The 26238-nt window shown below is 42.6% G+C and overlaps 1 protein-coding gene across 9 annotated transcripts in view; it reads right to left on the bottom strand.

Moving 5' to 3' along the window:
• Positions 1 to 26238, bottom strand: part of DGKI (diacylglycerol kinase iota) — a 217565-nt gene that overhangs the window by 158244 nt on the left and 33083 nt on the right. Inside the window, exon 1 of one of the 9 annotated variants that reach the window (XM_063319757.1) lies at positions 19927 to 20255. The exons of the other annotated variants lie outside the window; for them this stretch is intronic. Coding sequence (XP_063175827.1) covers positions 19927 to 20015 — 89 coding nt within the window. The 5' untranslated portion in view covers positions 20016 to 20255. Of the gene's footprint in view, positions 1 to 19926; positions 20256 to 26238 lie in introns of those variants that run through there. 9 annotated transcript variants of the gene reach the window in all.

The raw sequence follows: 26238 nt of genomic DNA on the forward strand, positions 1-26238 counted from the left end.
TGTTTTACAGCTGTAGAGTTTTCCTTGTTTTTATTTGAAATATGGTCAAGTCTAAAACCCCCACAGAGGTCCAACCACTAATCCAATTCTGCATCAGTCATCATGCAAGTGATCAGCTTGAAGCCTAGTCACAATGGCAGCAAACTAACTGTATGACATTGAAATAAGATTCTCAAGACACTTTGATGAAACCGAGTACTTAATGCAGAGGAAAAGAGCAGTTGGTTTGTTTTATTTAAGATCATACTAATCAAAAGCAGCAGTGCTTTGCCAACTCGGACTCAAAAAAAACTCAGCTTTAGATAAAGACCAGGACCAGAAATAACTTCATGTTTTGAGTAAACTCTGTGAAGATACAAAATGTAAACACTAAACACAATCTGTGATATTGATTACAGTAAATGCATGAATCATGATGCTGTATCTACATGTCAATATATTTAAGGCTGGTATTACTTTTGAAGCTAATACACCTGTAAATCAATCAAAATGAAACTATCTGAGTATAACAACAATCAACTTATTTGGCTTTTGCTGCATTTAGTATTTTGGCATCCTCCGGCATTTATTGATTTTTCTAATAGTGCTACCATGATAGGGAAACAATAATATTTTGACTTTTAGAAATTAAAATGGAAACAAGATTATACTGGTGGCTTGTTCAACTCCCTACAAAAAACTCAAGAGCACAGAAGGAAATCAAAGCTAGACTCTCAGACCATTACCTGAAGCCAGAAGACCCACATGTTCTTTTCCACAACTGTAACTGCTTATTGGTAACAAAGCGCTGTGCTAACCTACCAGCTTAAAGAAAGGTGATGGATGGTGTTTGCATCTTCTCTAAGTGGTAATTAAAGGGAACGAATGGAGAAATTTCACTGAAGCAGGCAAGACCAAGCATAATGTGAAAAAAAGAAGGAGAGTGGGTGTAAAAACAACTTTGCCTTTCCTGTTCTTTAATTTTTCTCTCCCCTGTGGTTCCCTAAGCATTAATTTTAGTAGAGGCTTGGGACTCTATTCCGGTACAGGATATCTCCAGAGAGGAATTTAAAACCACATATAGGTAACAAAACAAAAACATTACCATATCAATTTACTTTAAAAAAACAAGTAAAAGCAAAATGAGCATTAGTCTAGAATAGTGTACAGTCTTTGGGGTAAAAATTAGAAACATGCGGTCCATTATGGTAATCAGACAGCGCAGTTATGAATGTTGAGGGATAAAGTAATAAAAAAGACCAAGCTGCTAATTATATTCTTGTCAATTGTGTTTGGAAGACAGGATCTGAGCTACTAGAGCAAGAGTTCGAATTGCAAAGCAGGAACAACATTTTTCAAAGTAAGTTACTCTTCTTTGCATCCAAACTTAGTTTAGCTCGCTGTTTTTCACAGTTACTGGATGAACACCTCAAGAATTCATTGTACGCCTACACTGCAGCACGCTGTTCCCTGCTGAGATGCCAGGGCTTGCTCTGTCACCGAAGGACATACAGTAGCGTTCGCATGACGCTCTGGTCGGCAGAACTCACCCAGCCAAGAAGCCCAGAGTTCCTCTGTGGTAACACAGACGTGCTGCACCCTGCGCCAGGTGTACCTGCTCGTGTGTCTGCACCCCCCTGTGCCACGTGGCATACACACACCACCCGTCTTGCATCTAGCCGCTGAGTAATCTCAACGGGGCCAGCAGAAATGGGCACTCCATGTTCCACCCTCTTCCCCAAAGAGACAAATCCTTGCTGTGAAGGCAGCTCTCTTGAAAGGCTGCAGAAAGCATCTCCCCTCCCTGCCCAAGCTTACCCAGGTGCATTAGTAGGAGAGCAGGGGTGGTAGCAAGGAACAGAAACAGGATGCTACAGCATTGGGCAGACCCAAAAGTGACCTCTTCTGGCTGCTGCTATTTGTGCCACCATTATAAAGTGGCTGGAAAAAAAAATAATTTCCAAATATTTTACTTCAATGACACTACTGTGATGCAAAGAAAGATGAAATCAAATCAGGACCCATCAAACTGCCATACTGAGAAAAACTAAAGCATTTACTATATCAAACCCAACTGTTCACAGGCCAGATTAAGCTTCCCAGTCTAAGGCCCTGTTTTTAGTTGTATATGAGCTGCACTATCCTTTAAACACACAGGCTGAATTTTCCTATGACAGGTTGCTGCCTCAGGATGATGATGGTTTCTTTCAATTTTACCAAAAATACTTGAGCTATAACCCAAAACAAGCCCAGTAGAAAACATGTTATTTATTTGGTATTTAAAACATACAGGAACCTTTTCTTTGATCTGCTTTTTGCAGCAGTAACTCAACTCCGTGACAGACAAGCACCTTTTGTTGTCCTTATGGAAATCCACTTGAACTTGCCCAAGGGGTAAGTCTTTGAAATTTCATACGTGTCTCATGCTTTCTAGAGCTTGCTCTGAATTAAAGAGCTGAACTGCCTGAAGATCTGCACTGAGGTCGAACAAGCTTTTCCCCACAGCGGGCAGTCTGGGATGCTAAATCCAGGTTCAGATGAAATGAAATTAAGGTGCATGTCTCTGCTGCCTATAATCCTAGCCGGCACATCCAAACGGCATGAAAAACAAAGAATTTCTATGAAGACATGATGAGACACCAGCTCACACTGGAGAACAAATTGAGCATACCAAGAACTAAACCAGGCAGGAGCAGAAGAAAAGCCTAGGACTAGAGTTTAAAGTGAGACACTGGGAATGAAGATTACAGCTGATGGAGATAAGGAAGTCAGAAACACTGGTAATGCTGCTTTTCCAAGGCAGACACTCAATGCTCTTTTATTCCCAGTTCATGAATGGGGCCAGCACAGCATCCAGGATCAGACAGGACCACTGCAAAGTGTTCATGAAACACTGGCCACTTGTGCTGTGGTGAAAATCAGGAAGAAAACAAAACAATAAGGCCATCAATAAATCTTCCCTCATTGCATGGCCTGAATAATGCCATGAGAAACAATAAGGAGAAAACAAAATGCTGAATAGCTTCTCATTCAAACATCAGTGGATGTCCTGTGCACAGAGGGAAACAGGAATTATGTGGAAAAACAGTGTGTAACTGTGTAATTAAAGACTGAATCATAATGCATATGCGCAAGCAGGTGGGAAAACTAACGTCCTGGCATTTCCTAACTTCTGCGTGTTTGATTTCACTGTCCTGATAGCACTCTTTTTCCATAGGGCACGGATGTGTGTCCAGTACGTAAACAAACACTCAAGGCTGTAATTCAGCATTGTGCTCTCCCAATCGAACGGTTGTAACCCTGCTGAACCACTTCCTCGCAGGTGCAGCCATCAGCTGGTGCTCTCGCATGGCAGCAAGGACAGCAGTCACCTGGAGAACTGCTGCTGGGGAGAGTGCCCAAACCACTTCTATCCCCACTCTATAGAAATACCCTGAAACGGAATTAGAAGAACAGGTCCGTTTCTACAAGTGAAAGATTGACAAGAAAGGTAATAAATACAGGGGGAACTGTAGGTGTTGCAAAAAATAGCCTTTAAAAGAAGATTGTAGCTAGTGCAAAAAGACTAGCGCTCGCAAGCAACTTACAGCAACCCAGAAGAAGGAAACCCAGAGGAGAAGTCAGTAGCTAAGGGAATAGGTTCCAATATCAAGCTGTCTAAGGGTTTCTGCAGAATAAGTGAAGGTATAAAGGAAGAAAAAAAGAAAAAAAATCTCAACAGTGTCTCCTTTTAAGGGACTGAAATTGTCTGCAGTTACCCAACCCAGCTCACAGGCCACACTCCATTTCAGGCAAGTTCTCCACCTTCCTCCCATAACTCCTGCCTGCCAATAGAACATGTGATAATGAATAGTTGGACTCTGATAATCTGGGTTTTGCCATGTGAAGCACTACGTGGGCAGTTCAGAGGCTGTTGATACACATTGTTTCCTCCCCTTGCAGAGATATGTTTTTGGTTTAAATTATTCCACCTCAAAGCCAACGCAGTGACTTGAGGACTCCAGGGGCTGACTGTACTGTATTCATTTCCAGAAGAAAGAAAGGAGGAAGGTCACATTTTACATTCGAATTACCTATAGAAAAGCTTGCAATTCTTCCAGGCATTTGATATTAAGCGTTATTAAATAACAAGTGAACGATGACTTTATTATATAGCAAGTTTTGTAATTTTCACCTCCTCTGCCTGTGCACTGAATGTGTGCGGAGGAGCAGGGGGGAACAGAAAATAGATGTCAAGAAACGGAACACCAGCATGTCCTAGGAATAGTTGCATTTCTGCTCCCACTCCTGGCTTCTCACATCTCTGACCAATCTTCCTCAGATAGCATGTCCTATCCCCATCTCTCTCAATGACATCCCGTCCTCAAACAAAGTCTTGGGGTACAGCAAATCACTCAACCACCCCTATCTTGCTGATTCAACTGGAATTAGCTAGCAGTTTCTCCTTTGGGGAAACTGAGCTGTGGACCACATAGCATCAGTTAAGATCAGTCCTAGGAACAAAGTGGAGCAGAGCAAAAAGTACTGGGAGAGGGGAAGGGGAAAAAAAAAAAAAGAAACCACACACAATGCAAAATGTCTTGCTAGCATGATCTCTTTACATTGTTATAGGTGGGTGTGCTTTAGTAGCTAGCTAATATGTTCTCCCTCCTCCCTGCACTTTAAAGCCCATCTTAAATCCACCCATAATGCTGCCAAAACCACCCTGCGAAATTCAGCAGAAGGTCAAACCAGATCACCAAAATAGACGCACCTCTAGGGCTTTCAGTGTAACACGGAACCATTTCCTCCTTCCAACGTGCACTTTATGTCGATCATCTTACTACCTTAACACATACACACAGCAATATGTGCAACAGCCCAGCCAAGACTCCATTTTAATAGATCATCACAGTCTGTTCTAAATCAATTAATGACACATATTTTGTTCAGAACATTCACAACTAGTTTTTCCATATCTCATAGTATGCAATATGAACCTAAGAGTTTGCAGCTTTGTTACCAAAGCTAATCAACCCTCCATACTATAATAACAAACACAATGAGCAACAGACTAGGGAATGACAAAATACATTCAGCAAGAATAAAAGTGTCTCTGTGGTACAGGTCAATTTTGTCTGAGATTATCTTAAGAAAGATGTATTATTTTTTTTTCCTTTGCCACAGGAGCTATCAATCATATTGGGGTATCAATTCTGACACAGCAGTTTGGCTGGGTCTCCCCAGAAACACACCTCCATTGCTGGTCACATAGACTGCTTCAGAAGAAGCACAAACCAGCAGCAATAGTGGATCTGATTCTTTGGGGCAGCTCTGTTACAGGTAGAAAAATCCCAGTACAGCTAGAAAATTCCCACCCCAGTTCCACCTGCTAGCCAACTTATGTCCTCCTTCAGCATTAATTCAGCCTGCTGCAGTTAACTGCTTTTGAGCTAGTGTCCTCAGTTATATTTATTTATACAAGCACTGCCTACCACTAACAACCCATGCAAACAGCTGAACTCGATATACAAGAGAATCTGGCAGTCAGTGTTACAAAATACTTTCCAGCAACACTACTAGCAGTTGGTTCCAGTGAGGAAAGTGTGGTTCTGCTGGAGTAGAGCCCTGGTAAACAATTTGTTTCATTTTAAAATAAAAGGCACTATTTTGAAAGAGGTGTTATAGTACAGTTTTCAAAAACGCCTAATGACTTGAAAACCTAAAAATAGCCTCAGGAATTTAGCGCAATCACCATGATTTGGCAGTCAAACCTAGAGTTAGACCTTCAGATTGCGGGCAGAAGCAAGAGACAAGAGCCAAAAAGGGCACAAGTCAAGACAAAGGGAGTCAAGAGGGACACGCAGGGTGGGAGGGGACAGGCCACGCCGCAGGCTCAAACCCAACAGCACCCAGACAGCAGTGTGATCTCACAGCCACTATATGTCCAGGTCCTGGACACTCTGGGGACAACCCAAGACAGCTCCTAACAGCTCCCAGCACCTCCAAGAACCGCTCCAGAGTGGGCTGGGGAGATGCCAGCTCCTTGCTCACATCAAGGCAGTGCACGGGGAGGCCAGGTATTGACAAAGAATGTGAGACCTCTTCAGTCACTTAAGTTTTGGTTTGGTTTTTTTTTTTTTTTAAGCTGTTACCTGTGTCAACTCAGGAAAGCTCCATTCATCTAAAAGTCACAGGAGAATGCACCTCCTGTTTGAGGCCCTGGCTTTGGATTTAAAGTGTTTCATTTAAGCCTGACCATGATCAGCTAAAGCTACACTAAGAAAAGTAACATCAGTAGAAGTATTAGCATCCAGATTAATACTGTGAGTTTAAATTTATCTCAGAAATTAAAGTGCTACAACCTCCCCTCTCAGTATGACCTTACTTTGCTGAACAATTTGTCTCTTTAATCATCTGTACTTCCTCTTTTCTTTGGAGCTTCCATAAAAAAAAAAATACTCAAAAACTCCCTAATATAAAGTATCTCCTACTGCATTTAGAAAAGGAGCAAAGAACACAAGTATTTGCAATGGTAATATTAATGAGAGAGAAAAGATAAGAGCTACTTTGACACGAAAGATCTGTTGGAGTCCTAGCTGGTCCCCCTGGGCTGCGTTTCAGACAAACTAAGTTAATTCCGTACAGGCTTGGTAGGAGAAGGGGGAAGAAATTCTTAGTGAAGAGGCCTGGGATAAAAAGAAAGTCTTGATTTTCCACTTCAGCACTTTAAGCTCTAATGATTTATTTTTTTTTTTTCACACAATAAGGCGTACCAAATAGATATCATATAAGAGGTATGAAGTACCTTTTCCCCAAAAAAGGTTTCTCATCTTTAGAGACACACATGGAATATCCGGCCTGTCAAGCTGATTCAAATTGAAAGTAAATGCATTGTTAACAGTAGGATCTTTCTTGTATGTGATGTGTTCTTCTGTATCAAAAAGTGCTTTATAAAGCGTGATTTAGTTTCCTTATAGCCCTCTTTACCAGTGCTCCCTCCAAAAACACAAGAGACTTGAATATTCCCCTTACTTTCATTACTTTGCTCTCCTTGTTATCCACCAGAGATTAGATCCTGTATCCCCTTAGTTTACTTCCTGTTCAAGTTTGAATCATTATCCTCCTCCCTTTTAAATCCCCTCTGAAGGCCTACTTCTCCTGCATTACTTATAGAAAACTAGGTAAGCATAGCTTTTGTTCTCTTTACCTAATTATCATGCAGGTCAAGAGCCAAAGCAGGGGAAACAGGGAGCTGAAGTATAAACAATGGTGGAAAAGGGGAACAGAGCACCTCTTTACAAAAATCAAAGAATGCAATAGCTACAGAACCACATGCCTATCACTTGCAGCCATCAGCTAACAAATCACACTGCTCGTATCACCTTTCATCCCTCCCAGACCTTTCTAATTCAAAACTATGATTACATTTCCTACTTTTGCTGGTATAGAGTTAGCAATAAATTGCTTTTGTGGGAAAACATTTTTTTAAAATACCTAACCAAAAAGATTGGAAGCAAGGAGGTATGTTGCTTTTTTTAAGTGCAGAACTTTCTGTCAAAGTATCTATTTTCTCTCAGTTTGACGCACTACCTTATGATACATAACATGCTGGGGGGCTGCTTTATGCACTGGGTACACCTCAGAAGGGCTCTGAAAATGAATAGCCAGAAGGGCAGGTCCTTGGGTGAACTTACAGACTTTAAACAGAAAAGAAGGAACGCCATGTAATCAATCTTTCATGTGAGTTTTCCAGGTTGTTCATTTCAGGCAAATCAGAATATCCCCATTGCTTGTATTACGCCAGTGACTAACAAATCCCACACAACTGGCACCCCCATTGCGAAGAAAAGAATTAAACTCCCCCAAAACTTTATTTTCCTATATCTTATGTGACAAGACCTACACCTTTCTTATTATAGGCTGAGGTAGCTGGGAGGAATACGTCTCTCCAGCCAGCTAAAGCCATAAGCCACTCATTCCCCAAGCCCTTGCTGCTAGAGCAGAGAGTGAGAGGTGCCAAGCAGATGTATGAGACACATGAGAGCAGACAAAGGCCACTGGCTGTTCCTTTGGCTGGTAGTTGCATCCACAAATGTGTCCAGAGCTGTTATACTAAGCAGGTGCCACCCACGCCATTCCTCAGCTGCTCTCAGAACAGGACAGAAACAGCTTGCGCAGTACCAGCCTCCACTGACCCAATGCTCTTATTTCCATACCACGCGTTACTCGCACATCTAAAGGCCCGTAGCGAGCAGGAGGCATCAAGCTAAAGGGGGGATGTTCCAAGCCTGACAATCCTGGTCTGCGCAGAGGCTGAGAAACCACTTGTTGCAGATTAGAAAGGTCAGCCCTGGACCCCACGGGGAGCAGGGATGGCGCTCTTCCCCCAGCATCCCAGTGCCAGGAAAGGTTGTTTTCCCCAGCCAAAGATAACCGTCAAAAGACCAGCACGATGGCGCAAAACACTTGCTTGAAATGAACAGTGAATCAGAGACAATATCATCTGATCCCATGCACCTTAGTTTTGGTGCGTTATACACAGCTAAGAATGAATTCTGCTCTTCAGGTGTCTTTTCTTCTCTCCCACTTTTCTTGTAAGGCCCCCTTTCCCTACATTTTTGCAGTTTGGGGTTTTTTTAGTTTTGGGATGGGGTGTTTAGGTTTTTCCCTCCCCACAAATTGCTTTGCAAAACATTTTTTCTTTCCAGTTTGCAAGGCAATGAGGTCCTTAAGATCAAAGGTGGATAGACTAAGGCGCCTGAAAAATCACTTGACTCTCCCAAAACTTTTGTTTTCCTCATGGAGGCTGTATACATCTCATCATAGGACTGAGGGGACCACCTTGACTTCTCCTTCAACTCCAGCTACAATCAGTCAGAGAAGAGGCTCAAAATAAAAAAAAAAAAATTAAGAAGGAAGGGAAAAAACAAGAAGACTTCTGAACTGGAAACTGTTGCAAAGAGATGAGGTTTACAACAAGGCAATGTTTTCTTTCTTTACCACATTACTCTTCCTTAATGTAACAGCCAAACCTCAGAGGACTGGTGGAGGGCACTGTGTACACATATACAGGAACTGGAAATTACTTTTCATTGTTTTTCCTGGAAACTACGTGCCAGCTTCTGTAGAGAATCTTTTTGGCATGGATCTCGAGGATGCCACATGCTGAAGAACAAGTGGATATAAACTGAGCTCACTGAAGTCCGTGATACTGCCTTGCAAAAAAACCTTCACTACAGCTTCGACCAAAAAGCAACTGCTGTTTTTCAGCTGGTATAAACTGAACAGCACAACAGAGCACCATCAGTGTGCAGTGGCCCGCACCATTCTGTACAGCCCTGCAACGAAGACTAGAGCATCAGGAAAGGTGGTGGTGGGGAGAGAGAATAGCTTCCATTCCTGTTCTCTTGCTTTGCAAACAACAGAAATCTGACAGATGTAACCATTTCCTTGCCTGGCAGCTCAGCAAAATTCCTTCTTTCAGACTGATCTTTATGAAGTTTGAGGGGTTTTCTGAGCATGGGCTGCCCGCCTTCAAAAGCAAAACAAGAATCACGTGGGCAACATGGATTATTTCAAGCTTGGTGAACTTTCCCTGTACAGCTAAAATTCCAGCTTTCCACACACAAACTGAAACATTGAAACATAGCAGGAACCATCCATAAAATAAAAACAGGCTCCAGAACAAAAGCTCCAGGCAGAAGAGGATTCACACGTTTTGATGCAGAGTTTCGTAATGCATACATTGTAGATAACAGATCCCACATTAAGAAATATGGCCTCCCTATATATATTATGGAGAGGAAAGGAATTAGGTTCCTCCAAGTAATGTGTCAACTAAGCTGGCTGCTAGGGAAACGCTCAGAGAGCGTGGCGAGGATGGTCTCCCTTGCTCAAAATTCACACACAGCCCTGACGCCTCTGGGACAGCACGCACCTCCATGTCTATATCACTTCGTGTGGATGGACATCAGCCCACCCTGTATGCTGAGCCCCTCTGAGCCAGCAGGATCCAGTAATCCTGCTAGTAGGGCTTTTTGGATCAGTCTCAGCATCATGTCAACACGGTGAGCTGGTTCTCAGGCTCAAGCTCACACACAGCCTGTACTAGCTCAGGGCAAAGGATACAATAAGCTCACCTCTGTCTACTGTAGACAGACCTCAAGACTAAAAGAACAGCCTTACCAAGACAGACCAAATGTTTACCTAAGCCAGCAGCTTTTGGCTGCGGACAGTTGGTAATAGATGCTCGTAGAAGGAGCACACAACATGGCAAGACTGAAGGTATATTATTGCCTTCCACAACCCCATCCTGCCTTTAGCAAAGCAAAGCTTTGGGCTCCTTGAGGTTGTCTGTGTCAAATCCTCCTAATTCATGCTCACCAATGGATTTTTACAGTGTTCATTTACTTGGTCTTCTAATAGAGGTATGTTTTTTGTCTCTGTGACATTATGTGGGAATCAGATCCACCTTATAATATTGAATTGTGAGCAAAAATAACTCCCATTCTTTTAAACCTGTTTGACAAGTTTATTTGATGCTCTCTGGCTCTTACATCATGGGAAGGAATAAATTAGCGTTCCCTACCTGCATTCTGCTTGCTCCTCATGCCATTCAAGCTGGTAAAACTTCTTCTATCAAGTCTTTTCTCATCCATAAACTGTTCCGTTTCACTGATCAAATTACTATTGCTCTATTTGCCTTCTCTGACTTATATTTGCTTCTCTGAGCAGTAAGCAGAAATATTCATGGAGTTATCTACAGTGACTACTAAATCTCTCTCCAAATGGGTAATAACTAATGCACAGTCCAACCTTGCCTGAGTTAACTGCAAAGTAATGCAGATGGAGAAAAACACCCCTCTGAACACAGAATTGCACCCCTATTTTATAGCACATCCATTCCCTACAAGTGATCCTTTTGCAACGCTGCAATTAATTTTCGTTTTGGGTAGCCTAGATACAAGTTTCATCACCCCACAGTTCATTTCCTGTTTCCAAACAGTTTCCAAGAACATATTTAGCAACAACCATTCCAGCTCCATGTGAATCCCTGATAATATCCCTTTAGACCAAAAACTGATCATTTGCTTCTAGTCTTTAATCAGTTACGAGATCAAGAATCTTCACCCCTTGATCAATGCAATTTAGTTTCTTCTAGACTAGAGATGATGAATTCTGTTCAAAAAAAGAAGCAAATACAGATACGTTATGCCAATCAGATCATAAAATAAACAAACAGCTTTGGCAGAGGAACCAGAATTAGTGTGACTAAATACTGCCACTTCAGTATTCAGTATTCCCATCTCCAGCCTTGAGCAGTTTTACAGTCAGGCTTAGGGATTTGTCTGCATATCAATAGTAAATCCAAATCCCTAGAGGATTCAGAGTTATCTCAAAGCTCACATGTATTGGAAATAAAGCACTAGCCGCTCACCCCTAAAGCTGTAACATACGACTCGCTCTTGCTCACGGGTTAGTTATTAGTGGTCCAAAGAAGGTGGCTGTAAGAGGACAGTAGTTTTGCTAATTCACGGAGCGTTTCTGGAGGTTAAGGTACAACGGAATAACATGCCCTAGCTGCATGCAGAATAAATATCTCCCTTTCTTCCACACACAACTCAAATACAGTATAAAAACGCAGAGGTAGGAAGCATTGCTCAGTTTTCTCTGTGTCTATTTAGATTAAATAGATTTAAATATACTTAGGTCAAATGCAATCAAAGCGTGCCTCGATAGCTGCCTCCACTGCTGTCACCAGACTGCTTAGAGATTTATGCTGCCTTTCAGCTGCCGGTTAACTCTGACACAGCAACCTTGCCACACCACTTCACCAGTACGGCCAGCATGTCCCTGATGCCTGCAGGAAACTGGGAAGGGCTGAACAAATAAGAAAAGAAGTGGAGGTGCTCACAGCCTCTGCCGCATGAAACTGGGTCGCTAAGGAGGATACACCAAAGACACTTAAATTATTTTAGCCCGCTAGTAAGGCTTCATGAGAAGCACTCACAATGAAGAAAAAAAAAAGTCTGGGCACTCAGCTGCATATAGTTTTTTATCTCTGCAATTCCCCTCAGTTCACTGGGCTGCGCAGACAATCATTTTCTATACAGCCCAATAGTTCCATTTGTTGTCTCAGACTTCTTCCAATTTCAAGCCCTGTAGACTTCAGTTCTGCATTGTTTTTAGAGAAGCATTGTAAATCTATTCAAATTCACACGCATCTCTAAATTAAAGTGCATTTCTGAAGCCTTTCTCACCTTCTCCCCTTAAAAACATCGGCATCCTTGATCCGAGAGGAAGACGACAACTACAGTTCCGTGTCAATGGTCCTGATCATAGAAAGGACAATAAAAACTGAACTTTGTTTTCCACAGAAGTGTATTTAAACAGCAATGCAAAATACTTATAAAACAAAGAAAGAAGTCCCTATCCTATGGATAAAAGGCAAAAATTGTTGCTAGCACAGTTTTTCTAGCGCAAGCAGCACAGCCATGAAACTTTTCCTGGAGGTTGTAAATAGGACATGACTGCAAAGATGACCACTGTGCTAAACAAAACAGCTATAGGGTACGCCTTGTGGAACAGAAAGTACCACGGTGAACTATGTTTGAACCCTACCCCTTTGCAGGGCTGAGGTAAAATTGAGAGAGTTCCAAATGCATGCCAAATAATTTATAAGAGAACTGAGCCTCATATTGAGCAGGAGCAAGAAATGCTGGGCTATAACTGAAGCCCAGAACATTTGGATTTGTTCTGTGTTTAGGAACACCAACACTGGTATCAGCAGAAACATTTTCAGAAAACCATTTCCTTCCCACACAGGGAATGGCAGAAGAGGATGCGACGCAGTAGAGTGACAGTATTGATCAATTCGAGGGTTTATGGACTCTATAATGACAGCAGTTTTGTGTTTTCCCATAGAGCATAATCCTAAACTGCTCAAGGTCCCACTTTGCGTAATACCCTTTCTGCACTTTACAGGAAATAATCATATATTTACAAGTTCGCCAAAATATGAATTGACCCCTAACACTGATGAGCTTCTAAGCAGTAAATAGTGAAGAAACAACTTTGTTCTGTAACTAATTTTAGGCACATCTTCCATGGAATTCACATCCCAACACAAGGTCTGCTGACACAGGGTGATTTAGATAATGACCCAAGGAGAGGAAAAAAAAAAAAACCAAACTCTTAAATAATACCACTATGCTAAGAATTTTACGTGCTAATTTTCTCACCTAAAACATCCTGCAGAGTGCATAGTCTGTATTAGGTAAAGCAGCTATGCAGAAAGGTCATCTGTCTACTTTGCTTTGAAGAGGATGAGATCCACCTGGAAACGTACATAGGAGCGTGCCTCCTTGTCTGTCAAGAGGAGAGATACCCCAGGGGTTGCACTTACAACCTAGACCCAACAGCCTTTCTGAGAGAGGCCAATGAATTGCCAATATTGCTAGTGAGACATCAAACCTATCCAGTGGAATAACAAGAGCTTCCACAGCTCCTCATGTTGCTCATCTCCCTACCTTAACTCACCCCAGCTCACCCAGCCCATGGGAGTTAGTTCTCAGCCTCACCTCCAGGGAGGTGAGAGGGACGCTGCACCGACCCAAGGCTTTTCCCTTTGGGCAGAGATTTTTGCCATCAGGAACTGCTGACTGCTTTTAGTACCAATTTGTACTAGCCACACTCATTTTGACACCAACTGCTGAAAACAACAATGTAAGACAGATTCCTGTCGTAAGCAAAATCTCAGACCTTACATTCACGGGGAAAAACTGAGTCGCGCATCATCTGTTCTGCCCCTGTATCACAGTCTTTCCAAAATATCCAGATGACAGGCTATTTCTCTCCTGTGAAGGGGCATGAATCACAACCTACAACTCTTTAAAGGGTTAAATATACCAATCCCTATACTTTCTCCATGTCCCCACACCTCCAATGCTTTTGCTAAGGGCACAATCCTCAGTTTTAAAAATAATCTTTTCAAACCTGATTTAAAATAGCAGTTTCCCACTCAAAAACAGGGCCACGTGAGATGCTCTCGGTTCCTCACAATTGCATACATATTCACCAGAAAAGAGAACAGAGAAGTGACAAAATAAATCATTTCAGATGCTTTCTTTAAATCAACATAACAAATAAAGACCTTTGGCAGGGGAGCACTGTGCTCCTCATAGGAGGTCCTCTCCAGCCAAAGGACTCCAGTGATACATTCACAATTCAGAATGATTAGATGAACATTTTCTACCCTGAAGCGGAGGGAAAACCTTGAGTTAAGGGAATTTCAGTAAATATGGAAACACCTGGCGAGTTTCATTCAAGATCTGTGCAGGCGAGGCAAAAGTAGGAGTTAGGCAAAGGTTTCCTACCTCGATGCTGCTTTTGATTAATTACAGTGAAAGTGCACTCTTTTTATCGACTATTTTAAAGTAGAATAAGATTATTACAGGAGAGACTGATCCCTGAGAAATTACAGTAGACATCGATGAACCCAGATACCGACTTAAATTTCTACTTTACCTCCCCCTGTACTCCTCAGAAATCTCCTCTTCTCTTTTTTCTCCCCCTTTTTTGTTTTTTTTTTGGGTTTTTTTTTTGTTGTTGTTGTTGTTTTTCCAAGTGCAGTAACACTGTTTAGATATCCTCACTGAAATATCCGCGGTGACTTTTACTCCTTGGAGAACCCCACAGCTTTAGAGCACGTCACTATATGTGAATTTAGATCATTTTCACCAGCACACATTACTTGACATTTAGAGAACGTCGCCATGATACATAATCCCTGGTGCACCAAAATCTACTTGGAGATTTTTGACATCCTTCACAGTCTCTACCAAACACTTTCTCCTCTCCCTTTCTTCAAATATGACTACTGCAAGTGAAAACTGCCCTGCTGACAGGCCTATGAAATGCTCTGCTTCTCCAAAAAACACACAGGCAGGCAAACAGATGGGAATCTTTACCTTCAGCTTTATCTCAGTGTTGATACTATCATGTAAAGGGATCGCCCCCCTAAAGGAAGAGGGTGCTCAGGGTCTAAAGGCCACAGAGCTCTTCACCTCCCTTGTTCAGTCGGGCTACCCTGTAACATCACAGAATCTTCATGGTTGGAAAGGACCCTTAAGATCGAGTCCAACCAAACAACCTACAATCTCTGCCACTAGAGCATGCCCTGAAGCGCCACATCTAGACGTTTCTTAAACACCTCTAGGGATGGTGACTCAACCACCTCCCTGGGCAGGCTGTTCCAGGGCCTGACCACTCTTTCAGTAAAGTAATTCTTACTAATATCTAATCTAAACCTCCCCTGCTACAGCTTCAGACCATTTCCTCTGGTCCTGTCATTATTCACCTGGGAGAAGAGGCCAACACCCACTTCTCTCAGGTGGCATCCAAGAGTTGAGAGCTACACAGATGGTCCCTGTCTCCTTTAAAAGAAGCCACAGCACTGCGTACGCATGCTTTCGCGTGCTTGCAGCATTTGGCATGGGCACAAATACTCATCTGGAGTTTTAGGAGAACGTGTCCTTTCTGTGCTCATCTTTGACAATTTGGTTGCACTGGGGTATTTGAGACTATTCAAACGTTAGGAACATTTGATGAAGCAACCATTGCACGCAGATCTCCCAGAAATCAAAGAATAAGAATACCCTGATGAGCTATATTCATCTATCTCCAGGGTGAGATACAAAATGTATGTACTGCTTCAGAGCAAAACAAACCGGAACTTAAGAACCTGCTATCTAAAATGAGCATTCTTTGGCAGGCCAGAGATGAGAGCTGGCAGAAGTTATATTCACTTTCTAATTATTATTGTCACCATTTCATGGTGTGTATTACAAGTCCTGACACGTAACTTAAAGAAAAAGCCCTCTGAAAAACATAGTAACTCAAGCCTACCACACTACACAGTCCTTATTCTGTGTCCATGTGTAATCCCACGTCTGTGCAACTTCGTTCTTACGGAGTCTAACAGGTGTAAGATTCCTCCTTCCAAATGAAACTGTAATTTGACCCTAGAATTATGCCCAGCCAGCCATTGCCCGTCATCACTCTCCGGAGACTCTCATTCAGTCCCCCTGCAGCAGCGAGGCAGCTTGCCCATCTCCTGATGGCCCAGACCTGGCTGCTCCATTTGGGAAGTAGATCCCACACTGGTGCTTTGTCAATTGTCACGAACAGCTGCTGATTTTTCAGGATATACCACATGTCCTCATCGGTACCTCTGCTATTTCACACTTTATTCCCTGCAGTAACCCAAGACGAGTATCATCCGGTCTAGGTGATCTGCCACCCCCTGGGTTCTTAAGTTGCTTTATATAAACCAGGCACAAGCAGATCAAAATCCAGAGTATTAATAGTAAGTAATACAGAGTAATGTTTTGCTCCTGATGTAAAAACCTCAAGTTTGCTTGCAACAGATATTTCCATAATATGAGGTTAACAACTTGATTTTAAATTTAATCATACTGGGAAACTGAAGTTTGCCTTGAGGTCACCACAGATGCACCGAAATCAGAGCTTGCCATCCTGAATCTGACTGCAAACTGCTGCTGTCTGAAAATTTTGAAATATGAAAATAGAGTATCTTTCTCATAGATTAAAGATTACCATCAGACTTCCAGTTTCCTCACTGGTATTTCTGATCACTTCTTCCCCTCATTTCAAAACAAAAAAACCAAACCAACAACAACAAAAAAAAAAACCCAAAACAAAACACAGACACCAGTGGCATAAATCTAGGTTTTGGGCAACCAAGGGTTTACCCAAGAGTTTCCACTGTAGAGTAATTACTACCATCACCTTTAAGGAACTATGGCAAATTTGACTTTCAGTTCCAGACCAAGTGGAAAAAAATGCCTTCCAATTGCCTATACAGCTGCAGATAATAATTTGACCTGTGAGATTACCTTTGTCCACAGGAGACTAAAGGTGTTAAAAGTATTCAGCCTAAAACCAACCTATGAAACGTTGACCATAGTTAACCCATTATGCATTTTACACATGAGGAAACAAGAAAACGTACGCTATATCCACCATTTCCAAAATAAGGGGAATGAAAGTGTCACATCCTATTACTTATATTTTCAAAGTCAATTTGAAATTAAAACATCAGACTTGAAAGGGACACCATTTTCCAAAATGACTATGCACCCAGGCTCAGCAGATTAGCTTAGTGGTCTCAACATGGGTATCCAGCATGATTGTAATACACTTAATATATTTAAATATTTACAATATACTTAATGTATTTAATATAAATGTATTTAATATAAAGAATATTATAAATAATGTATTTCTATTAAATATAAAATATTTACAATATACTCCATTTAAAACTTTATGCACATTCAGAAACTACATTATGTTTGCTGCTAAAGTCAATAGAAACAATGAAGCTTTTAGCTGCACAGAGAACAGCACACCCAGCCAGAGTCAGGCAAACAGGTGATACAGGTAACAGCCAGAATAATTCCAAACTGCCAGACCCAGGAGCACATTCAGCATCCCCTGTTGCCCCTTTTCTCCAACAGTTACTCCCAATGTTGCAAAGGGAGGGGAAGCCTCAACTCTGTTTTTGGTTTGTTTGGGCTTTTGGTTTTTCTTAGGGTTTCAGCTTATCCATAGTGCTGGATAAGTTTGACTATAATAAGCTGACTAAAGAGTCTTCTGAAAGCAGGCGTTCAGACAACACTGCTCTGCCCACATGCATGAAATCTCTTTCTGGAAATTGAACCCCAAAATGTCTGGATTTGGTTTAAACATCCATGGCTTTCCAGGAGCTTATTTGGAATTTTCCAAGCTTTTGGCTGCAAGATCAGTCTGTGCCTCCCATGAGGACCAGCTTTCCTCATGGGCTCCTTGCTCCTTGGCTAGAGGCACAGTGGGAATACCTATGCCCAAGAGAAATCCTCACCCCTCTCCGCGTGGGTCTGCCAAAACCTCAAGGGAAGGTTGGCAAAGGTCTATGCTTATGAGACACAGTCCCCATGCTGAGACAGAACAGTAGACACACAGAAGCAGAGAGGTAAAACTGGTAAACAACAAATCACTAAGCTTTATAATACTGAAAAGAGTGCTTTCTAATTCCCTAGAGATATTTCAGCAGTGAAAGAAGTTTTGTTTTTATCTTAGATGACCTATATATCAGTATTAATTAGTAGTCATTAGAAGATATTTTCTAATGGAAAACAAATGTACTCGGAAAGGAAGGACTTTCTAAATACTATGAATTTAAAATGAGGCACAATTCTCATGCACACAAACTTATTACCATTTATTCCATTGTTTTGTAGATGCACGTTTCACTGAGAAATGACTGAATGTTCAAGTAAAAAGAATGTGATTTCAGAAGTCCAGTTCCTCTGTGAGCACACTGCTATTTTCCCTACACGGAAAGGTGCAAAAGGCGAAGGACAACAACCTCTAAATGAAATCACAGCATCACACAGTTCTGCTCGTTCAACTATTACGTTGTTCTGGAGAACACATTTTCAAAGATAACCTGAAGCTTATAAGTGTCTTGTTACGAACAGGATGCAATACTACACAGGAGCTGAAACTAGGGTTGGAAGATAAGTTCTTTAATCGATTGTCTGAAATATTCTGTCTTCGTCAGATCAATCTTAAATTGCCAACTGGGGGTGGAGAATTATTCCCCTGCCCCCTTTAGAAGTGACAAATGAAAGCAATTTTCTGTGGTAGGAAAGGGAGAGAAGTTTTCAGGTTTCATCGATACATGTCAATATGGTATTAATATAAATGTCTCTTTTAATACCTCCACAAGTAATCTCAAAGAGTCAAAAAGTCATTTTTCTGTTACATGATGAATAAAATGCACTTAAAGATCGCTGATTAACCAGGTTTTATATAGAAATCTATGTCCAATTAACACAATGAAGTTCCTTAACTTTCCTAATTAATGAGCATTATTCAGTATGAAACCTTTCCCACTATTATTTTGTTTTAAGTGTGATTGATGAAACCAAGTGCAACCGAATAGCAGAATTCCTCCGGTCCATGCTCAGTATGATGCAGAAATTGTTGTGAAGGTCACACAGGCAAACAACTTCCTGCCATTAGCCTGTGCCTGGAACATGAGGGAGGTCGTCTACAAAGGCAGATGGAGCGGGGGGGGGGGGGGGGGGAAAATCCAACCCCAAAGCAAAGCAGAATGTCACAGGAACCAATGAAAGCTGTAACTGAGCCTGATCTAAAGCCCACTGCAGATGATGACAGTCTTTCCAGATCCACCAGGAAACCCTGTGTCAAACCCTCTGCATCACATGGCAGAACTCTTTTCGGCTTTGCAGGAACGTTGAATTCCTCATCCCTTGTTTGGCACAGGCAGGGATGTCTTTCCAAAGACTGTATTAACTTTTGAAGGGAGTCCTATTCATCCCTTCTCAGCCAGGAATGACCCCCAGGATACCCTTTCAAATGGGGAGGAAAGGGTTATCTGTGGGCACCCAGGAGGGAGAAATCACAACGCTCAGGTGTGAGAGCTGCCCAGCAGTAGAGAACTATTCCTTTCCAGAAGCTAATTCAAACATTCCTTACCATTGCCCAGAAAAAAATGGCATAACCAATGACTACAAGCAAAAGGACTGGCATTTCTGAATGCATACTGTGCCATCCCTCCATCCTTCCCAAGGCCCCTCTGCTCTCCCCATCTCCATTCTCATGCCATTTTCCACAGCGCTGTGTGTGCACAGTACTGAATGACATGAGCAAACATGATCCAGCGCAATCAGCGAACTGTGTTGAACACGGTGCATCTAAAAACATCAGCAGATACAGCATCACGCGTGATAACTGTCATTCTTTGTGTGTTATTAGAGGAAGGAGATACAGAAAGCTTGAAATACATTCAGTGCTTGCAGACGGCAGTCAAACAAGACTGGCCATTATGTCACTGAAGAGCTTAAAATTCAACAGTTCCTGCAAGAGCCCACTTACCAGCTATCCAAGGAGCCTGGCACGGACAATTTACACCTGTTCTGTTTCCTGCTGCTTTTGCAAAAAAAATCCATGCATCCCACATTCATAACTTCCAGGAAAAGCGAACAAAAAAATAAATCTGAAAGTCCAGCACCTCAGAGAGCCAGGCTAGGTAGGAAAATAGAGAGGTGTTCAATTTTTGAGGAAATCTTCTCCTGTTTCAACTCATAAGCCCCCTTCCCTGCCTCCCACCACAATATGTCAAGCTGAATCAGGGAAATCTAAAGCGGGAGGAAGAAAAGAAGTATCAAAGGCCAGTTCTTGTAAGAGAAGTGGCGCCTGCAAGCTGGTCGGTAGGAGCCTGCTGAAATGATGTATGGCTAGGTGGGGAGCGTATATGTGCACACACATGCACACAGACGTCACACCCTTCCTTGGAAGTGGATTAGGCGGCAGATGGTGTCAGAACCTGAGCTGCTGTCAAGAGCAGAGTTCACGCTGTCCTACCCCCCTGTGCTTAGAGAGGAAAGCGGCAAAGCCCAAGCCATCAAAAAAAAAAAAAAAACCCACAAAAAAAAAGGCTGATAAATAGCTGACAATCAGCTTTGTCATTGCCAACGAGTGGAACGACACCCCTTCGCTTGCTCCCTTCTTCCCCCAGAGTCCCTACAGGCAAAATCCTCTCTGAAATGGAGACAAAAGAGGAAACAAACGTAGACATGCAATCTCCAAGCATAAGAAATAGCAGAGGCTCAGTTTTCATAAGGAAACTAGAACCTGCTATTACCAACCCAAATATCAGAACCCAGGACAGAGAGGGGGGAGGAGAACACCCAGCTTAAGGTCTATTAAAAGCAAAAAAAAAAAATAAAAAAAAAAAGAAGAAAAACCCACTGCCTTTGATTGCCAACACAATGAAAATAAATGAGGGAAATAACATTTGGGAGGGACGTACCAGCTGAAAGCAGTCACAATGACTTTGTGCAGGAACCCCTGTTATTAATAATTATTACAGATAATAAGGGTTTTCAGGCTGAGCAAAAGGATCTTTTCCACTTCCTAAAACCTCATCTTTCCCTGTCCTGTCACCTACCTCCCCCCCTTTTTCTCTCTCCTCTGAGCACCTGCTTTACATAGCTTTCCTTGTATTATCATTAGCTTCATGGATAATTGATAGCTGAGCTTGTCCAGCTGATGCTAAGAAAAGAAGACAAGGTGGTTAGACACACGCCTACTATAAATAGACACACAACATGGCCAGCATTTGCCAACATCTGATGATGCCTTCCCTCCTGGGTCCTAAAGTTAGCTAGTTTCTGAAAGTCAGGGAACCAAAGGAGAGCAAGGTAAAATGCTTTCAATTAATTTTGCAGAGATTGAAGGGATAAAAATAAGAGTGGGACTTTATATTTTTATGACATGCTAAAAATACCCACTTTATGAAACCTTCAGCACAGTTTGCAAAGCGCAGTTTAAAAGCCTTTACTTTTTTTTTTTTTAGCAGCAACCGTGAAGCTCAAAATACTTAGCTAGTGCTGGGGTCAGTCTTTGCCGGTAGGGCTGAGAAGGGTCATGAGAAGATCTCTTTGCTGAGCACAGCGTGCGGCAGCTACGCAGAGAATAAAGCAAAAGGAAAAAAAAGAAAAAAAAAACAAAACAAAACAAGCTCACAATTGCGCTAAGCCCCAAGTTATCTCTGCAAAGCGTAAGTGCTCGTGCTCGGGAGCTCAGAGGGCGAAAGGCTGTCGGTGGGCAAGTGCAGGGGAAGCACAGCTGCCTCCGCATGGCTGGCAGGAGGCACAGGCTGCCTCAGGCACTGAGTCAGCAGCAAAGCCTCCAGCCTCATCACTGGTTTGTTCTGGACACTTCTGGGGCAACCTCCTGACCCGTCCTTGATCGGACATGCCTGAGGTAGGCTTCCAGCTGGAAAATCCTTGGCTTTGCTTGGCCCATCACCAAAGGCTGGGGGAGGTATGCTATTCCACCACGCCTACACCTTCTTGCTGATGTCCCTTCTCCATGGCACCTTCTAGTCCTGCAGTATAGAAATTACCTTTGCATGATTCACCCAGGCTCTCCAACATGCTCACCCCACCTCTCAACAGTCTGCAGAGCACACAAAGAACAACCTGCCTTTCAGGAGCCAGGTGGTGTTTTCTGCCTTTGACCAGAGGAAAAGTGCCCCTAAGAAAGGATCCCTGAAGCGTTTCTACCTCTGGCTGTGAAAGCCGGGCATAAGCACAGGCTGCTCTCAGCACAATTTTTCTTCCTTTTGCAAAAAGCTAACCCAACACAATTAGGCTCCAAAAGTCATTTGCTCCTGGACTGGGGCAACTGTTTGTCTCTTTTTGTCTTAGTCATCGTGGTTGGTTCCACTTTGCAGATCATATTGATTTCCCACACACACACACTTATTTCTAGCGTAAAATGCTTATTTCTGGAAATTCTTAGTGCCCTCCCTCTACAAACGCTAACACAGGCTGTTTCTATTTGCCAGGTCTCGCTCACTGGCAGCCAACTAAGCTTCGTCAGTACAAATAAGGCAAGCAGCAGTTTAAAATCCATCCTGCCTCAGGGCAGCAGCTGCAGCTAAGTATTTTGCCCCAGCACATGCTGAGGTATCAGCACTGGTTTTGTCCTCACAGGAGCTCCCTTTTCAGAACTGATGAACTCACACATGCGATCAGGTCTTTCTCATTTTCTTTCTTGGTGGTAATCTCCGCCTGAAAGCCATTTTAGGCTGCAGGAGTAGAGCTATGTGAAAATAGACAACCGTTTGTCCTAATTCTCAATCGAATATTGAGATGGAGAAAATCTGGCACTTCCAATTGGAGAAACCATTTGTCTCTCACAATTTACCAGGGCAAAGCCATCATCACGTGCAGACAGTGCCCTGTCATGACACAAGAGCAGTGTCTCAGACCACAGGGAAAGGGAAAAAGAAGAGAACTTAAGCCAAGCCTCTGTGCAGCTCTGTGACAGGCAGCAGGCACGCAGCAGGAACGGTGGTACAAAGCCACGCAAGTTTGAGGAGTGGGAGGAGGACGACTTTTTCTTAAAAAAGCTCCAGAGATCTGCATAAGGTGGATGTTTCATCCTGAGAAACTTGTAGCTCCAAGCTAGCAAGAAAAGCTGCGTCAGGAGCAAAAGAAAAAAAACCCTCCCTTTTATAAAAATTGCTTACCTAGCCAGTGCTGGAGGGCAAGCACACTACAGGGAAAACAAAGAGAAAAAGCATTCAAACAGTTTTTCCTCTCACTGGCCAAAAAATACACACCAGAATGGAAGCTTTAAATATTTAATGTCCAAAACAAACAAGCCAATTTCCCTAAACAAGACTGCTGTTCAACACAAGCCAGCAGCGCTCACAATTAAGACAATAGAGGTTTTACATGCAGCTGCACCGATACCAGTTGGGGACAGGTAAAACCCACTTAGAAATGAAAAAAAAAAATGAAAATAAAAAAAATGCAGGGTCACTTTACAGTAGCAGAGAGCCAGGGATCAGACTAAGAACAACTGACCTTCCCCGTCTTTGTTACGCTTGCATGAAGCGGTTAACACCACCAGAAGAGTGGGAGGCAGTTTGCAGGGATCAGTGGTAGGAGTCTCGATAGATTATGCTATTATTTTGAGATTCTGTAAGAGAACAAATTAACCTTCTTTATAACTCTTGGCTTACTTTAATAGCTTTAATAGATGTCATAGGCTGGAAATACCATCTAACATTCCTTTAATTTCCGTGCAGATTGTCCTCCTTACAATGAAAATCCACTATTTGAGACCTTGAGGGGGGAGCACTGGTGCTGTTAACCACACAGTCAGACCCTCAGCTGCTTGACTGGTGTCTTGCTCATAACCCCATGAGTGAAGCAATCGCCACCCCAGCATCAGGAATGCCTTTCCCACAAGCCTCAGACCAGCAGAAGCCATTGGGATTTTTCCACCTTTCCTTAAAGCAGATGGCATGGTGCGTTTCCCCGAGATAATCTCAGTATTTTCACCTCCAGATTCCCACTCCTGCAGGGACCCAGGAGGCTGGAAACATCTGGCATCTCTCTTGATGGTTCTTTGTGGCACAGAAGAGTTTTTCAAGTGTCATGCTAAGAGGCTTAATCTTGCTACAGGGATATAAGAGTCCCTTACAATTTTTCATACAAGAAAATTTAGAATATCTTTTCTTTTTCCAGACAAGCCTAGAGCGTGCAATTGTTATATGGTTACCTGTGATCACAGAGAAAGGACCCAATGGCCAGCACAGTCTCATTCTTTATTCCCCCCTACTTTTTTTTTTTGTTCGTTTTTAAGTCTCTACTGTTTTTCCCACCACCTTTTCAAAAATTGAAAAAAAAAAAGGGGGTGTTTTTGACAGGCACACAAGCCTGTACACCTCACACAAGCAGAAATGCATTTTTTCCTGTAGATTAGCCAAAGGTGTGATTGATTTCCACTCGTGTTCAGCCCACTACTGAAATTCTACATTTCAGATGCAGCTGTAATATAACATCTTATTTTACTTCAAATAGGGCTGAACACCTAGAAGTTACTACTAATGCAGAACCCCAGTGCAGAGTACGCAGAGGAAACAGGAGTGGAAGGTTTCCAGATGAAGGGAAAACATCATTTCCCAATGAAAGGGTAAGTAAGATGGAGAAGCGATGCACTAAAACTGGCTCCTGATGGCAACAATTGCAGAAGGAGATCAGAAGGGACAAGGTGAGAGATCAGTAGGCTGAAACTAAGCCTGGGAAAGGGAAGCCTTCCTTAGAAACATAGTCATGCCAGTATTAACTCCACACAAACCGCTCAGTCTGCCAGACGCTCTGTCTGGCTGAAGACCCCCGAGGCTTCACCCCATCCACCACTGACCCTGTTGACTCAATCTTTGACTATAAATGCTATAAATGGGAAATGTATAAAAGGTCTGGGAGGCAGAGGGGTTGAATGGCTGCAACCCCCTCTAGAAGAATTCCTTCACAGTGCTTACAAACCAGCTCATGGATTTGGCATTTCCCCCTCTCTGACAGAGTTTAGCCACAAGTGAGTGCCTAGGGTAGGTGTCACAGCTTTCCTTAATACGCTGTTCTGCAGGCAGACCAGAACAAGGGAGAAGTAAGATGCCACAGGCTATACTCATGAATTCATTCAGAGCACAAGACGCATTGAGGTCTAGCATAGAAGTCGTGGCATTTCTAGGCACATCACTGTTGCCGCAAGAACAAATCTTACGGATTTGCAGGACAATCCCATACACCCTCCTGATTTTTTGCCATTACTATCTGGGCAGCTGGAGCTAATAGGCATTTCCCTATAGCTCTGCCAGCCACAACTTGTCACGGCTGCCCCAGCGCAGTCAAGGCAAGCAAGAGAATGACAACAGGCTCCCTCCCCAAAATAGTTTGGGCGTTGGTCACAGAACAGTTTTGAATGTTATAGGGTCGTGTCCTGTATGGTTCAGTCTGTCGGCCACTCAAGATACGCAGATCACATCTGCTTCTTGAGGACAGCATTAGCTCCTACCACCAAATTCAAGTCTCTAACATCAGGCCTTTATACAAATTACTCTAAAACATGTATGCTACCCAGTCCTACGAACACTAAGAGCTTTTTCTGAACCACAGGAAGGCGTTAGAAACTGGAATTAAGGAGTGCCCTGACCCTAAATTTATGAAGCAAACATATGGGCAGAGGCAGTGTGGAGGACATTTTTCAGCGCTTTTCAAGACAGGCATGCCCTGTAGCTCTGGAGATTTCATTTCCTTTGGGAAAGGCATTTGTGCCCTAGCTGTCTACTTCTATAGAAATGGGTCTTTTTACAGGGTCAAGGGGAATACAAAGATAAGATGATATGGGAACTCACAGGAACATGTCTATCTGAGGAGCTCCTGATGGCACAGTGTTTGCAAAGTAACACACTGCCACACTTGGCTTTTGTTTCTTTTTTCTGTTTTGTTTTATTTTCCCACTTTTTTTCCTTTTTAGCGCTATTCTTTTTTTCTGAGGTTTTTTGATGTCCACAGCTCTCTCCAATTAACCTTGGCTCCCACACACACACTTTAAAATAAATGCTATGTATTTCTAAAAACCTTTGCTTTCCCTAGGTAATAGGACATTTTCTCCTCCTTTTCCTGCTCCCACCTTTTGGTATCCTCCCCCCCACGCCTGTCTAATTCAGCATTCTCATTACATTTATTTTCTTTGCCTACCTTCCTTCTTCCACCTTCTCCATTAAAGCTCCTCCCTCCCATTGCCTTACAAATCCCTCCCTTTCTTCCCCAGTTCATTTTCTCTGCTAACCATTCCTCCCTTCCCCTTTTATCCTATTCGGTT

Source organism: Chroicocephalus ridibundus, chromosome 1 (genome assembly GCF_963924245.1).
Source record: "Chroicocephalus ridibundus chromosome 1, bChrRid1.1, whole genome shotgun sequence".
Lineage (NCBI taxonomy): Eukaryota > Metazoa > Chordata > Aves > Charadriiformes > Laridae > Chroicocephalus > Chroicocephalus ridibundus.